The sequence below is a fragment of the Dromaius novaehollandiae genome, chromosome 33 (genome assembly GCF_036370855.1).
Source record: "Dromaius novaehollandiae isolate bDroNov1 chromosome 33, bDroNov1.hap1, whole genome shotgun sequence".
NCBI lineage: Eukaryota > Metazoa > Chordata > Aves > Casuariiformes > Dromaiidae > Dromaius > Dromaius novaehollandiae.
Genome location: NC_088127.1, coordinates 497,580 through 513,863, shown reverse-complemented (window position 1 = coordinate 513,863; position 16,284 = coordinate 497,580). Strand labels below are relative to the sequence as shown.

At 67.9% G+C, this 16,284-nt stretch overlaps 2 protein-coding genes across 3 annotated transcripts; both read right to left on the bottom strand.

The window, feature by feature from the left end:
• Window position 1: 1 nt before the first annotated feature.
• SYDE1 (synapse defective Rho GTPase homolog 1) lies at window positions 2–8,152 on the bottom strand. Its single transcript, XM_064499339.1, has 8 exons — window positions 7,823–8,152; window positions 5,077–5,499; window positions 2,817–3,539; window positions 2,527–2,738; window positions 2,331–2,457; window positions 2,100–2,257; window positions 1,021–1,234; window positions 2–570 (listed from the first exon to the last, which is right to left on the bottom strand). Exons 1-8 carry the CDS (start codon window positions 7,908–7,910, stop codon window positions 257–259), a joined length of 2,259 nt encoding a protein of 752 aa, XP_064355409.1. The 5' UTR covers window positions 7,911–8,152; the 3' UTR covers window positions 2–256.
• Window positions 8,153–10,285: 2,133 nt separating this feature from the next.
• LOC135323978 (macrophage mannose receptor 1-like) lies at window positions 10,286–14,496 on the bottom strand. 2 transcript variants are annotated; one of them, XM_064499366.1, is made up of 7 exons: window positions 14,423–14,496; window positions 13,672–13,941; window positions 13,128–13,169; window positions 12,642–13,037; window positions 11,811–11,956; window positions 10,567–10,676; window positions 10,286–10,487 (listed from the first exon to the last, which is right to left on the bottom strand). In XM_064499366.1, exons 1-7 carry the CDS (start codon window positions 14,493–14,495, stop codon window positions 10,331–10,333), a joined length of 1,194 nt encoding a protein of 397 aa, XP_064355436.1. In that variant the 5' UTR covers window position 14,496; the 3' UTR covers window positions 10,286–10,330. The 2 variants fall into 2 exon arrangements, with proteins under 2 accessions (XP_064355436.1, XP_064355437.1); XM_064499367.1 differs by lacking the exon at window positions 13,128–13,169.
• Between the last annotated feature and the right edge of the window lie 1,788 nt (window positions 14,497–16,284).

Here is a 16,284-nt window from a genome sequence, read left to right as displayed (position 1 = left end):
GTGAGCGCAGCTTGTGTCCTTTATTGCTGGTGACGGTGGCGGGGCCCCGGGGCCACCCTGACGGGGGTGGCAGCCACGTGAGGCGGCCGGGGTGGGACCGTGGCGGCAAAGCTCGAGTAATAAATAACAGCTCCCGGGACGGGGACAGGCACTTGGCGGCAGAGTTCGGCCACGTGAAGCCACCCGCGCGGGGCCGCGGCCGGAACGGGGGCAAAGGCCGCGGATTTGGTCCGAAGGGCTCGGCCGTGGCCGTGGCTCACAGACACACGTTGATGGGCTTGGCCAGCTCCCGCTCCAGGTCGAGGATGAGGGCGTCGAAGTCCTTGAGGTTGAGCCGGGGGCCGAAGGGCGGCTCGTCCTCCAAGTCGGCCACGAAGACGGTCGCGGCGGCGGCAGCGGCGGTCGGCAGCACCTCCTGGCCGCAGATGCTCCAGTCGCCGGCGTAGCGGTTGCTGGGGGGGCTCTCGGGGCCCCGGGGACGGTGGCGGGCCACCACGGGCCGCTCGGGCGCGGCCGAGCCACGGTGGGGACACGGGCAGCCGGGCTGGGGGGCCGGATCCTGCTGGGGGGCTGCGGAAGGAGGAGAAAATATGTGGTTAAGGCCACAGATGCACTGCCGAAAAGGGGAGGGGGGCACAGGGCAACCATGTGGGGCTGGGGGCCACGGATCGGCAGCCACGTGGGGCTGGGGGCAGGCAGAAACAGGGGAAAACAGGGTTTTTTTTAGAGATGGGGGAGCCACGGGGCAGCCACATGGGGTTGGGGACCACAGTCCCACTGCTGAAAATGGGTGGCCACGGGGCAGCCACGTGTGGCTGGGGGGGGGGGGGGGAGCAAAAACGGGGCAGAAATAGGCTTTTTGGTAGAAACAGAGCCACGGCGCAGCAGCCCACGGGCGACCTCGCGCTCTGTTTTCCGCCCAAATCCCAAGAGCGATCGCGGGCCGGGAGCAAAGCAGCACCGCGCGGATCCCCCCCCCACCGCCGCCGCCGCGGCCACGTGCCGTGGCCCCCCGCTCACCCGGCCAGGCCCGCAGCAGGTAGTGCAGCACCTCGAGGTGCCTCTTGAAGTCGACGGCGCCGGCGGGGTGCTGGGCGCGGGGCGAGGCCGGCTCGTGGCCGCGGCCCAGCAGGACGGGCCCGAAGCACACGGCGATGTTCTGCGGGTTCATGCGGTTGAAGGCGTGGAAGGAGGCCACGAGGCTCAGGTGGTCCAGGAGGCGCGTCAGCGTGGCCTGCCGACGGGCCGGCGTCAGCCGAGGAGCGCCCGGACGCCGGGGCCCAGCCCGGAGAAAGGGTGCTCGGTGAAACGGGGCGCCCAGGGGACACGCCGCGATTCACCCACCGCGGGCTGTGGGCAGTGACGTGGTCCCAGGACTGACGTGGACTCCCCTGGCTCTCCCCGGGTGCCACCTCCTGGGTGCTGGCACCCACCTTCTCAGCGCTTTCACCCAACTTCTCAGTGTGAGCAACCCCCTTGGCACCAGCACCCACCTCCTTGGTGCTGTCACACATCTCAGCACCAGCACCCACCTCCTTGGTGGCATCACCCACCTCTTCAGCACCAGCACCCACCTCCTCACCATTGGCACCCGCCTTCTCAGCACCTGCACCCAGTTCCTTGCTGCCAGCACCCACCTCTTCAGCACAAGCACCCACATCCTTGGTGGCATCACCCACCTCAGCACCAGCACCCACCTTGGTGCCAGCAGCCACCTCCTTGGTGGTGTCACCCACCTCCTTGGTGCTGTCACCCTCTTCAGCACCAGCACCCACCTCCTTGGTGGCATCACCTGCCTCTTCAGCACCAGGACCCGCCTCCTTGGTGCCAGCACCCAACTCCTTGGTGCTGTCACCCACCTCAGTACCAGCACCCACCTCCTTGGTGGCATCACCCACCTCTTCAGCATCAGCACCCACCTCCTTGGTGCTGTCACCCACCTCAGCACCAGCACCCATCTCCTTGGTGCCATCACCCACCTCTTCAGCACCAACATCCACCTTGGTGCCATCACCCACCTCAGTGCCAGCACCCACCTCTTCAGCGCCCACCCCCACCTCCTCCGCACCCGCACCCCGCTCCTCGCCACCGGCACCCACCTTCTCGGCGTCAGGCAGGCAGTCGAGCAGGGCGACGGCGTCCCGCCGGCCCGGCAGCACCCCGGGCGCCCGGGCGCCCATGGCCTCCAGCACCACGCGGTAGAGCGTGGGCGTGATGAGCGGCGTGGGCAGCTCCCGCAGGTAATCCTTGAGGATGCCTGCGGGCGAGCGGCCTCCGCGTCAGCGCACCCAAGGGTGCCACCCCCCCCGCCCCGGCACCCCGCCGCTCACCCGTCACCACGTTGATGTCGGGGTAGAGGCGCTCCGAGAGCATCACGGCGCCGCTGTCCCGCTCGAAGGCGTCGCGCAGCTCCTTCTTGACGGCCGCCGAGCCGCACAGCCGGTACAGACCCACCACCTGGGTGCCGGGGGTGGCGTCACCGACGGCGGTGTCCCCAAGGGGCCACCCCGCGGTGCCACCACCTACCTTGAGCCCCCGCTTCTCTATCTCGGCCAGGCACTTCTGCATGAGCAGCGGCACCTTGGTGGCCGCCTGCTCCCGCTCCACCAGCCGCCGCAGCTCCACGCCGAAAACCCGCGGCTCCCGCTCGCCGCCGGGCCGCCGCTCCGCCAAGGTGACCTTGCAGAAGAGGACGCCGCCGGGCCGCAGGCGCACGGCCAACCGCTGCGCCTGGGCACCTAGGGGTGCAAAACGCCGCTGTGGATGACACCCCGGGGTGCCCCCGCGCGCCCGCCGTCACCCGTCTCCCCGCTCACCCGCAAAAACGTGCGGCAGCCCCACGGTGCCGTGGCAGCAGAGGCGGTTGCGGCCGGCGGCCGGGTCCCAGGAGAAGAGGAGCACCCGAAGGTGCTGCGCGCCCTCCAGCTCCAGGTTGAAGGTGTGGTTGAGGGTGAGGAAGGGCGCGGTGCAGGGCAGCGGTGCCGTGCGGCCCCGCTTGGCCCCGTCCACCTGCAGCACGCAGAACACCTCGCGGGCGCCCGCCGGCAGGTCCCGCGCGCCGCGCAGGTGCACGCTCAGCAGCCCCGAGACGGGCTGCCCGCCGCGCCGCGCCGCCTCCTCCTCCTCCTCCTCGCCGCCGTAGGGCTGGAAAGCGCCGGCGTCCAGGCCGCCCTCCTCTTCCTCGGGCTCGGCCCGGCGCTCCGGGGAGTCGCCGTCGCTCAGGTAGCCGCCCTTGGCGGCCGCCTTGGCGCGGGGCGGCGAGGCCACGCTGCTGTCCAGGTGGTAGCGGCTGATGACGTTGCTGGACTCCTTGCCGGCGGGCGAGGCGAGGCCGGAGCCTTCGGCCTCGGGGCCGCGGGGCCGGGGGCTGCGCAGGCTCAGCTTGCGCCGCAGCTCCGGCAGCTTCTTCATCTTGAGCGAGAGGCGGCGCACGGTGCCCGGCGACTTGGCCTTGCCCAGCGAGCGGCTCTTCTTGGAGGCGCCGGGGCTGCAGGGGGGCGACGGGGGCCCCGGCCCCACGCAGGGCAGCGGCACCTTCCCTGGAGGGGGGGGGGGGGGGGGGGAGGAGGAGGGTGAGCGGGTGCTGGGGGCCCCACGGCGGGGTGGGGGGCAGCGTGGGACACTGCTGGGGGAGGGGACCGGGACGCTGGGGGGTGGGGGATGAGGTGGGGACAGGGATGGGGGGAGGAGCTGGGGACACTGGCCTGGGGGACAGGGACTTTGGGGTCTGGGGGATGAAGTGGGGACAGGACTGGGGGACAAGCTGGGGATACTGGTGTAGGGGATGGGGTGGGGACAGGGACTGGGGGGTCTAGGGGACAGGGAGGGGACCGGGACAGTGGGGGCTGAGGGATGTTGGCCTGGGGGACAGGGACTTTGGGGTCTGGGGGACGAGGTGGGGACAGGGACTGGGGGGTCTAGGGGACAGGGAGGGGATTGGGACAGTGGGGTCTGGGGAACGAGGTGGGGACAGGGATGGGGGGGACAAGCTGGGGACACTGGCCTGAGGAACAGGGACTTTGGGGGTCTGGGGAACAGAACAGCGACATGGACTGGGGGGGTCTAGGGGACAAGGTGGGGACAGTGACAGTGGGGTCCGGGGGATGCTGGCTTGGGGGACAGGGACTTTGGGGTCTGGGGGACAGGGTGGGGACAGGGACTGGGGGGCCTGGGGGATGCTGGCCTGGGGGACAAGGTGGGGACAGGAACTGGGGGGTCTGGGGAACAGGGAGGGGATGGGGACAGTGGGGTCTGGGGGATGCTGGCTTGGGGGACAAGCTGGGGACACTGGCCTGGGGGACAGGGACTTTGGGGTCTGGGGGACAGAGTGGGGACATGGACTGGGGGGTCTGGGGCATGCTGGCCTGGGGGACAAGGTGGGGACAGGGACTGGGGGTCTGGGGGACAGGGAGGGGACAGGGACAGTGGGGTCTGGGGGATGCTGGCCTGGGGGACAAGGACTTTTGGGTTTAGGGGACGGGGTGGGGACAGGGACTGGGGGGTCTGGGCGATGCTGGCCTGGGCGACGGGGAAATCCAGGTGACACTGTTCCAGGGCGTGAGGAAGTGACAGGGACAACAGGGTCCAGGTGACATTGTCCTCAGGAGCAGGACGGGGGTCTGGGTGACGCTACACTGGGGGACAAGGAGGGGACAGGGACCCTGGGGTGCAGTGGACAGGGATGGTGGCACCCGGGGGACACCGTCCTCAGGGACGGGGACCCGAGGACACAGCAGACGGGGACGGGATGGGGATGGTGGCACCTGGGGGACGCTGTCCTCAGGGATGGGGACCTGAAGGTGTGGCAGATGGGGACGGGACGGGGACGGTGGCACTTGGGGGATGCTGTCCTCAGGGACGGGGACCTCGGGGCGTGGTGGACAGGGACGGGATGGGGACAGTGGCGCTCAGGGGACGCTGTCCTCAAGGATGGGGACCTCGGGCTGCAGCGGATGGAGATGGGACGGAGACGACGGGGACGAGACGGGGACAATGGGGATGAAGGGACGCAGCCAGGCCACAACCCCCACGGCGGGGACAGCCACCCGCCCCCGTCCCCACCCCGCCGCCCCTCACCGCAAACGGGGCTCCCGCCGCCACCCGGCTCCTCCGCTCGGCCGCCGGCGGGCACCCGCGGGGGCTCGTGGGTGCCATCCTGCACCGCCGCGTCCCCCCGCCGCCGCGGTGGCTCGTCCTCGTCCTCGGGGATGGGGTTGTACCAGATCTCGCCGGCCGCCGCCTCGTCGCCCGCCAGCACCCAGCGCCGGCTGCTAGGCTCCAGGCTCTGCAGGTAGGCGCCGGCGCTCTTGCCGGGGCCACCGGCCGCTTCCTCGGAGGGCGGCGCGTCTTCGGCGTCACCGTCACCCTCCTCCTCCTCCTCCTCCTCCTCCTCGGCCTCCCTCCTGGCGCCGGGCTCCTCGCGGGCGCCGCGGGCGAAAGGGGTCCGGGGCGGCTCGCGGGGCGGCTCGGGCGCCGCGGTGGGGCTGGCCGGCGGGGGGGCTACGGGGAGGGTGCCGCAGGGGCTGGTTGGGTGTGGGGGGACACCCTGGGGGGGGTGACACCCCCCTGCCGAGCGGCGTGGCCGGGTGGTTAGCGGGGACGTGGCCGCTCGGCACGGGCAGGACCGCGGTGACAGCCCGGCGGGGACGGGCTGTGTCCCCCCCCCTGCACCCGGCTGCCCCCAGTTGGGGCACACCCTGCACCCCCCCCAGCTTGGACCCCCACCCTGGACCCCCACCCTTGGGGATCCCCTGGCTCAGACCCCCATGATGAACCTCCCACCCTTGGGGACCCCCAAGCTCAGACCCCCACCCTTGGGGACCCCCCCCACTCAGAAACCCACCCCAGACCCCCATCCTTGGGGCCCCCCCCCAGCTAAGACACCCGCCCCGAACCCCCACCCTTAGGGACCCCCCCTTGGCTCAAACCCCCACCGTGGACCCCCACCCTTAGGGATCCCCCTGGCTCAAACCCCCACCCTTGGGGACCCCCCCCAGCTGAGACACCCACCCTGGACCCCCACCCTTAGGGACCCCCACTCTGCTCAGACCCCCACTCTTAGGGACCCCCTCAGCTCAGACCCCCACCCTTGGGGAACCCCCCATCTCAGACCCCCACCCTTGGGGACCGCCCTCAGCTCAGACCCCCACCCTTGGGGACCCACCCTTGGGGACCCCCCCAGCTCAGACCCCCACCCTTGGGGGACCCCCAGGGGCAGGTGGATGTAGAGGGGGGGTGGGCCAGGGGGTCGCATCCTGGGAGACAGGAGGAACCACGGGGGGGGGGTCGTGAGTCGGGGGGGTCCCCAAGGGTCTCTCTGGGGACAGGTCCTGAGTTGGGGGCCTTGGGGGGACCCTGGAGAGGGAGGTTCTGGATAGGGGGACATGGGGGGATCCCAGGGGTCTCGGGGGGGGGTCGTGCACTGGGGAGGGTCCTGGGGATCCCTCGGGGGTCCCCAGTGGAGTCTCTGGGGGGGGGGGTCCTGAGTTGGGGGGGTGCTGGAGGTCCCTGCAGTCCCTCTGGCAGGGGGTGGTCCTGAGTTGGGGGACACGGGGGGTCTCTGGGGGTCTCTTGGCGGGGGGTCCTGAATCAGGGGGTCCCCAAGGGTCTCTCTAGAGTGGGCTCCTGAGTTGGGGGGGGCTGAAAGTCCCTCTTGGGGGGGGTCCCCAGAGGTCTCTTGGGGGGGGGGTCCTGAATCAGGGGGTCGCCGGGGGGGGGTCCCTGAGTTGGGGGGGTCTCTTGGGGGGGGGTCCCTGAGTCGGGGGGCCCTGGGGTTCTCTTGGGGGGGTCCCTGAATTGGGGGGTCCCTGAGGGTTCTCTTGGGGGGGGGTCCCTGAGTCGGGAGGGTCCCTGAGTCGGGGGGGCTCCAAGTGTCCCTCTGGGGGGGGGGCCTCTCCGAGGGGGTCCCTGGGGGTCTCCTGGGGGGTCCCTGAGTCAGGGGGCCCTGGGGTTCTCTTGGGGGGGTCCCTGAATTGGGGGGTCCCTGAGGGTTCTCTTGGGGGGGGGTCCCTGAGTCGGGAGGGTCCCTGAGTCGGGGGGGCTCCAAGTGTCCCTCTATGGGGGGTGCCTCTCCGAGGGGGTCCCTGGGGGTCCCTCTGGGGGGGTCCCTGAGTCGGGGGGCCCCGGGGGTCTCTTGGGGGGGGTCCCTGAATTGGGGGGTCCCTGGGGGTCTCTTGGGGGGGGGTCCCTGAGTCAGGGGGGCCTGGGGTTCTCTTGGGGGGGTTCCTGAATTGGGGGGTCCCTGGGGGGGTCCCTGAGTCGGGGGGGCTCCAAGTGTCCCTCTGGGGGGGGGGGGTGCCTCTCCGAGGGGGTCCCTGGGGGTCCCTCTGGGGGGGTCCCTGAGTCGGGGGGGCTCCAAGTGTCCCTCTGTGGGGGGTGCCTCTCCGAGGGGGTCCCGTGGGTCTCTTGGGGGGGTCCTTGAGTCGGGGGGGTCCCTGAGTCGGGGGGGCTCCAAGTGTCCCTCTATGGGGGGTGCCTCTCCGAGGGGGTCCCTGGGGGTCCCTCTGGGGGGGGTCCCTGAGTCGGGGGGCCCTGGGGTTCTCTTGGGGGGGTCCCTGAATTGGGGGGTCCCTGGGGGTCTCTTGGGGGGATCCCTGAATTGGGGGTCCCTGGGGGTCTCTTGGGGGGGTCCCTGAGTCGGGGGGGTCCCTGAGTCGGGGGGGCTCCAAGTGTCCCTCTGGGGGGGGGGGTGCCTCTCCGAGGGGGTCCCTGGGGGTCCCTCTTGGGGGGGTCCCTGAGTCGGGGGGGTCCCCGGGGCCCCCTCTCGTGGATGGGGGGGGGGGGGGAGGCGGGGTGCTCCCGGTGCCCGCCGGCAGCTCCGTACCTCGCTCGCCGCCCTCCGCCTTCTTCCCGCGCGGCCGCTCCCTGCCCCGCAGCCGCGAGAAGGTGCGACGCAGCAGCGGCTCCGCCATGGCCCGGGCGGCGCCTCCGCGCGGCCCCCTCAGCGCGCCGCGGCCTGCAGCACCGCTGCCGCCGCCGCCGCCATCCCGCGCCGCCGCCGCCGCCTCCTCCTGCGATGGCGCCGGCAGCGCGGCCGCGACGGGGCGGCCCGGGACCCCCCCCCCACCCCGGCCGCGGCGGGACCGGCTCTTCCCGCACTTCGGAGCCCCCCTCTGCGGCGGGACGCGCTGTTCCCGGGAGCCCGGACCCCCCCCCCGCCGCCGCCGCCGCCGCCGCGGGACGGGACGTTCCCGCGACCCCCCCCCGCCCCCCGCGCTGGGACCGCCTGTTCCCGGGACTCTGCAACCCCCCCCCCCGCGCCGCGGCGGGACGGGCTGTTCCCGGGATCTCGCACCCCCCCCCCCCGGCCGGGACGGGCTGTTCCCGGGACCCCCCCCGCTGCAGCGGGACGGGCTGTTCCCGGGATCTCGCACCCCCCCCCCCGGGATGAGCTGTTCCCGGGACCCCCCCTCTGCGGCGGGACGGGCTGTTCCAAGCACCCCCCCCCCCGGACGGGCTGTTCCAAGGACCCCGGACACCCCCCCCCGCCGCGGCCTGCGGCCACCGGGGGGAGCCCGGGGGGGTCGGGGGCAGTTAGAGGGGGGTTGGGGGGGATTTAGGGACATCGGGGGGGACTTGGGGGGGTTGGGGGTCGCTGGAGGAGTATCAAGGGGTCTGGAGGGATCTGGGGGGGTTTTGGGGGTACTTTGGGGGGAGGGAGCCTGGGGGGGGGGTCAGGGCAGGAGGGGTCCCATTAACCCCCCCACGCCGGTCCCGTGTCCCGCTGCCACGCACACATGTGCCGCAACACGTGGTGTGACAAGGGGGCACGGTGCGGCATCACATGGCATGACGAGGTGTGACGAGGTGTGACGAGACGTGATGAGGCATGATATGGTGTGACGAGGCGTGACGTGGCACGACGAGGCGTGACGAGGTGTGACGGGGCATGGCGTGACGAGGCATGGCGTGGCCTGACGAGCCATGGCAAGGTGTGGCGCGGCGTGAGGAGCCGTGACGAGGCATGACAGAGCGTGACAAGGCGTGTCACGGCATGACGAGGCATGACGAGGTGTGTCACAGCGTGGCGAGGCATGACGTGGCGTGACAAGGCGTGATGTGGCATGATGAGGCGTGCTGAGACATGGCGTGGCATGACGAGGTGTGACAAAGCGTGACGTGGCGTGACAAGGTGTGATATGGCATGACGTGGCATGATGAGGTGCGACGTGGTGTGACGAGTGATGACAAGGTGTGTCACAGCATGGTGTGGCATGACAAGGCACGACATGTCACGACGAGGCATGTCAAGGCATGTTGAGGCATGACGCAGCGTGATGAGGCATGACAAGGTGTGATGAGGCGTATTGAGACGCGACGTGGCACGTCGAGGCATGTCGAGGTATGACAAGCTGTGACGTGGCACGTCGAGGTGTGCCGAGGCATGTCGAGGTGTGTCATGGCACATCGAGGCATGTCGAGGTATGTCAAGGCGTGACGTGGCACGTCAAGGCGTGTCGAGGCATGTCGAGGTGTGACGTGGCATGTCGAGGTGTGTCATAGCGTGTTGAGGCTTGTCGAGGTGTGATGTGGCATGTCGTGGCGTGTCAAGGGGTGTCGTGGCATGTCGAGGCATGTCGTGGCGTGTCAAGGGGTGTCGTGGCATGTTGTGGCGTGGCGTGGCATGTCGTGGGGTGTTGAGGTGTGACGTGGCACATCGAGGCATGTCAAGGTGTGTTGAGGCACGTCGAGGCATGTCGTGGCGTGTCAAGGGGTGTCGTGGCATGTTGTGGCGTGGCGTGGCATGTCGTGGGGTGTTGAGGTGTGACGTGGCACGTCGAGGCATGTGAAGGTGTGTTGAGGCACGTTGAGTTGTGTCGAGGCGTGTCGAGGCGTGTTGAGGCATGTCGAGGTGTGTCAAGGCATGTCGAGGTGTGTCATAGCATGTCGAGGCATGATGAGGCATGATGAGGCGAATCGTGGCGTGTCGAGGGGTGTCGTGGCATGTTGTGGTGTGGCATGTCGTGGGGTGTTGAGGTGTGACGTGGCACATCGAGGCATGTCAAGGTGTGTTGAGGCACGTCGAGGCATGTCGTGGCATGTCAAAGGGTGTCATGGCATGTTGTGGCATGGCATGTCGTGGGGTGTTGAGGTGTGACGTGGCACATCGAGGCATATTGAGGTGTGTTGAGGCACGTCGAGGCATGTCGTGGCATGTCGAGGGGTGTCGTGGCATGTTGTGGCGTGGCGTGTCAAGGGGTGTTGAGGTGTGACGTGGCACATTGAGGCATGTCAAGGTGTGTTGAGGTACGTCGAGGCGTGTTGAGGCACGTCGAGTTGTGTTGAGGCATGTCGAGGTGTGTCGAGGCGTGCCGAGGCGTGTCGAGGCGTGTCACGGCGTGTGGCACGGCGCGGCGCCGCCTCGGGCCTGCCCCTCGCACACCCAGGCGTGGCGGCTGCCGCAGGGCCGGTCGCTCCAGGCGCCGTCCTCCCCGGCCACGACGCAGTTCTCCCGACGCCCGCCGTCCGGCTGCCCCGCCTGCCACCGCCTGCCCCACGCGCGGGGGTCAGGGCGGCGCCGGCCCCCGTCCCCCCCGCGCCGTCCCCCGGCCCCCCACGTCCACGTACCCGGCCTCCGGTGACACCGCGCTGCCGTCGGCCCGCGTCCACGTGCCCTCGGCCGCCTCGTCCCGCAGGCCCAGCCAGCAGGCGCCCCGCACCAGGCGCCGCACGTGCTCCTGCCCACGGCACCCCGCCAGCTCGCTTGGGGCTCCCTTAACCCTATATACTTAGGGTTAAGGCCCCGTGGGGGTTCGGGCTCTCTTAGGGCTCGCTTAGGGCTCGCTTAACCCTGTATATTTAACGTTAAGGCCCCGTGGGGGTTCGGGCTCTCTTAGGGCTCGCTTAGGGCTCGCTTAACCCTGTATATTTAAGGTTAGGGCTCCATGGGGGTTTGGGCTCGCTTAAGGCTCGCTTAGGGCTCGCTTAACCCTATATATTTAAGGTTAGGGCTCCGTAGGGGTTTGGGCTCACTTAGGGCTCGCTTAGGGCTCGCTTAACCCTATATACTTAAGGTTAGGGCTCCGTAGGGGTTCGGGCTCACTTAGGGGTCACTTAGGGCTCGCTTAACCTTGTATATTTAAGGTTAGGGCTCCGTAGGGGTTCAGGCTCGCTTAGGGCTCGCTTAACCCTATATATTTAAGGTTAGGGCTCCATGGGGGTTTGGGCTCACTTAGGGCTCGCTTAGGGCTCGCTTAACCCTATATATTTAAGGTTAGGGCTCCGTAGGGGTTCGGGCTTGCTTAGGACTCACTTAACCCTATATATTTAAGGTTAGGGCTCCATAGGGGTTCGGGCTTGCTTAGGGCTCGCTTAACCCTATATACTTAAGGTTAGGGCTCCATAGGGGTTCGGGCTCGCTTAGGGCTCCCTTAACCCTGTATATTTAAGGTTAGGGCTCCATGGGGGTTTGGGCTCGCTTGGGGCTCGCATAGGACTCACTTAAACCCATATATTTAAGCTTAGGGCTCTGTGGGAGTTTGGGCTCACTTAGGGCTCACTTAACCCCATATATTTAAGGTTAGGGCTCCATGGGGCTCGCTTAGGGCTCCCTTAACCCCATAGATTTAGAGCTTTAGGCTTAATTTAAGAAATACTGCCCCCGGGGCATGAGTTTGGGTCTAAAGACGGGGACAGGGTGGGCAGCAGCGACGCGTGGGTGAGGGCTACGGGGGGTTGAGGGCGCCCCGAGGTTCGGGGCAGGGTTTTTGGGGATGGGGGGTGTCACAGGGGGGTGCCTATCATGTCCCTCCCCCATCCCCCAGGCCGAGCGTGCCCCCTCCCGGACGCCTGGGCCCCTGGGTGCCGCTCACCTGCTCGCGGGGGCTGTCGACCTCGAGGAGGTGGGCGCCCAGGGCCACGCAGAGGTGCTGAGCCTCCTCCCAGGCCAGCGCCGTGGCCGAAGCGAAGTAGCAGGAGTCCTCGAAATGGCTCCAGCCCTTGGCGCAGGGCGGGCTGCCTGGCAAGGGGCACCCGTGTGGGCTTAGGTTAGGGTCCCGGGGCCACTTGGGCTCGCTTAGGACTCGCTTAACCCTATATATTTAAGGATTAGGGCTCCATGGGGGTTTGGGCTCGCTTAGGGCTTGCTTAACCCTATATATTTAAGGTTAGGGCCCCGGGGCCACTTGGGCTCGCTTAGGACTCGCTTAACCCTATATATTTAAGGATTAGGGCTCCATGGGGGTTTGGGCTCGCTTAGGGCTCACTTAACCCTATATATTTAAGGTTAAGGCTCCATAGGGACTTGGGCTCGCTAAAGGCTCACTTAATCCTATATATATAAAGTTAGGGCTCTGTGGGGGTTCAGGCTCTCTTAGGGCTCGCTTAACCCTGTATATTTAAGGATTAGGGCACCATGGGGCTCGCTTAGGGCTCACTTAACCCTGTAGATACAGGGGAAGGGCTAGGTGAGCTCACTTAGGGCTAGCTTAACCCCATATATTTAAGGCTAGGGTTAGGTGGGCTAGCTTAGGGCTAGTTTAGGGCTAGCTTAACCCATTATATTTAAGAATTAGGGTCCCATTGGGGGTTTTGGCCATCTTAACATTAGCTTAACCCCATATATTTAAGATTAGGGCCTCGGGGGGGGTTCAGGCTCGCTTAGGGCTCGCTTAACCTCATATACTTAATGCCTCCCGACGCACAGGAGTTGGTGCAGGCGGCCCGGCCGGCGTCGCACTCCAGCCAGCGGCTCCACTCGCGGTCGCCGGTGTAGAGCATCACCAGGTGCTGCTTGTTGTGGCCGTAGTTGAAATACAGCTCGTGGCCGGCCAGGGCCAGCAAACCGCCGGCGTGGCGCTCCCAGCGCTGCAGGGTGCCGGGCGCCCCGCAGGGCTTGAGCCCCACCAAGATGCGGTCGAGCGGCTGGGCCACCGTCACGCAGGGGCCGCCGGGGCCCCCGCTGCGCAGCCGCCCCTGGGGCTCCCACTGGAAACGCTGCTCCGGGGCGCCGAGCCGGCACGGCGCGGCCGTCAGCTGCTGCCCGCGGGCTTCGGCGCATTTGGCGTGCGCTTCGTTGTACAGCGCGAAGGAGAGGGAGGCTGCGGGGCGGGCGGAGGCGTTGGTGGGAGGGGGGGATTTGGGGAGGGGGGGTTTTGGGGGGGGTCGTGCCCTGAGACGCGGATATGCACCCCCGGTTGGATCTTCCACCGCCTCTGCTGTCTTGTTTGTACCTACAGGGTGACGTTGTGCCGTCACCTTAACCCTGCCCACAACATTGTCACCGTAACTCTGCCCACAGCACCGTCACCTTAACTCTGCCCACGGCAATATCACCTTAACCCTGCCCATGACACCGTCACCTTAACTGCCCACGGCAATATCACCTTAAACCTGCCCACAACACCATCACCTTAACTCTGCCCACAGCACCGTCACCTTAACTCTGCCCACAGCACCGTCACCTTAACTCTGCCCACAGCACTATCACCTTAACTCTGCCCACAACACCGTCACCTTAACTCTGCCCATGACGCCATCACCTTAACTCTGCCCATGGCAATATCACCGTAACTCTGCCCACAACACTGTCCCCTTAACTCTGCCCACAGCACCGTCACCTTAACCCTACCCACAACACCGTCACCTTAACTCTGCCCACAACACTGTCACCTTAACCCTGCCCGCGAGGGCAGCAACAGCCCCGTGGGCACCCAAAGGCCCCCTGATACTCACTCGGCCGCATGTGCAGGGTGAGGAGGAGCACGTTGAGGGCCACCGAGATGCCCAGGGCCACGGCGATGGCTAGCACCCGCCGAGACCCGGGGCAGCCGGGTGGGAGAGCCCGGCCCCCTGGGCTGGAGGTGCCGCGGTGTTGGGCCCTGCTGGAGCCATGGCTCTTGGCCAGGGCGGGGGCCTCAGGGGCTCGCGGGAGGCTTGGTGTGGCATCCAGGGGGTCCAAGGGCTCGTAGAGGTTCTCCTCAGCGGAGCATGGGGTGCTGCAGGCTGGGGAGGGGACAGGGGGTGGGGGTGTCCCCACCTTGGTGACATAGTCCAGCCTGGGGACACTCTTGGGGAGCAGAGATGGAGACGGGGGATCCCCCCTTGGTGCCACCATCCACCCTAGGGACACTCTTGGAGACCAGGGATGGAGATGGGGGATCCCCTCTTGGTGCCACCACCCACCCTGGGGACACCCTTGGGGACCAGGGATGGGGGTTCCCACCCTTGATGCCACCACCCACCCTGGGGACACCCTTGGGGACTGGGGGATCCCCCCTTGGTGCCATCACCTACCCTGGAGACACCCTTGGGGTCCAGGGATGGGGGATCCCGCCCCTGATGCCACCACCCGCCCTGGGGACACCCTTCAGACACCGGGGACACAGATGCCCCCCTGCCTGGTGCAGTCCTGGAGACCTACGTTGGGGCCATGGCACCCACCAGGGTGACCCCCCCCCAGCCAGCACCCCGGGGTGCCCTGTACCTTCCTGGGTGCCGGGAACGGGCACCCACAGTGGCTCCTGTCCCTGCGAGCCTGTTGCCACGTTGCCGTACATCATCCCTGTGGCCACCCGCCGCCTGTCCCCGCCGATAAGGGATGGGGACAGGGATGGGGGGGGGTGGCCCGGATGGGATGGTCCCTACATGGGGCCCCTCAGCACCCTGTGGCCCCTCCCTGCGCCCAGCTGCAGTTCCTGATGGATGCAGGGCCCGGGGTGCCCCCATGGCAGTGCCTGGTGGGTGCTTGTGCTCAAGGTGCACCCATGGCAGTGCCTGGTGGGTGCAAGGCCCATGGGTGCACCCATGGCAGTGCCTGGTGGGTGCTTGTGCTCAAGGTGCACCCATGGCAGTGCCTGGTGGGTGCAAGGCCCATGGGTGCACCCATGGCAGTGCCTGGTGGGTGCTTGTGCTCAAGGTGCACCCATGGCAGTGCCTGGTGGGTGCAAGGCCCATGGGTGCACCCATGGCAGTGCCTGGTGGGTGCTTGTGCTCAAGGTGCACCCATGGCAGTGCCTGGTGGGTGCAAGGCCCATGGGTGCACCCATGGCAGTGCCTGGTGGGTGCTTGTGCTCAAGGTGCACCCATGGCATTGCCTGGTAGGTGCGGGGTCCAAGCTGCACCCATGGCAGCGCCTGGTAGGTGCAGGGTCCAAGGTGCACCCATACCAGCACCCAGCACACGCTGATGTCTAGGGTGCACCCATGAGACAGGACCCAGCATGTGCCCACGTCCAGGGTGCCACCCAAGGCCATGCGTGCTCAAGGTGCACCCATAGCAGTGATGGGTGCATGCCCGCGTCCAGGTCCACCCATGGCAGGACCTGGTGGGTGCCCAGGGCGCACCCATGCCCGTGCCCAGCGTGTCCATGACATGGGTGCACCCACCCTTGGGTGCACCCACCCCCATCCCTCTGGCACTAACGGGGGGAGCTGGAAACGGGGCAGCGGGAGGCCCCCAGCGGGTGCCCAGCCCCAGGGTGGCCCCGGGTGCACAGGAAGAGCCGGGTGCTATCAGCACCCGCCAGCCCCGGCCACGGAGCCGGGTGCCGGAAACCACCGCGGTGGCCGAGTCCCGGCTTAGCGCGTTGGCCCTCAGCCCGTGGGTGCTGCAGCAGGACCTGTGGGTGCTGTGGTGGTCCCCAAGCACGTGCATGTCCCTGTCCCCATAGCCAGCCCTGTTCCCCCCCAGCCGTTGTCACATATATCCCCAGAGGTCCCCAGGCATGTCCTGGTCCCCAGGGTGTCCCCACTCATGTCCCCATCCCCGTCGCCTGGGGGTCCTGACAGATGTCTTCAGCCTCAAGATGTCCCTGCAGATGTCCCTGTCCCCACATGTGTCCCTGTCCCCAGGCATGTCCCCATCCCGTAGGTGTCCCCATGCACAGCCCTGTCCCCTGGAGGTCCCCAGCCCTGTCCCCATCCCCAGGGTGTCCCCACAGACAACCCTGCTCCCACACACATGCTCATCCCCAGGGTGTCCCCATTTGTGTCCCTGTCCTCTGGGGGTCCCCAAGCATGTCCTCATCCCCATGGATGTCCCCATACACAACCTCATCGCCAGGGTGTCCCCACCCATGGCCCTGTCCCCATGCCTATCCCTGTCCCCTGAGGTCCCCACAGATGTCCTCAGCCCAACACGTCCCTGTCCCCAGGGTGTCCCCACGCCCATCCCCAGCGCCAGGGCGTTCCCATGCGGCAGGAGCGGAGCCCGATCCGGTACTGGTGACCAGGGGGGAGCCAGTAGGGTCCCCCCCGCTGTCCCAGGGTCCCCAGGGCACCCCCAGTGCCAGGCACCCATCAGGTGCCACCAGCTCACCCACCTCTCCCTGTGCTGCAGAGCAGGACG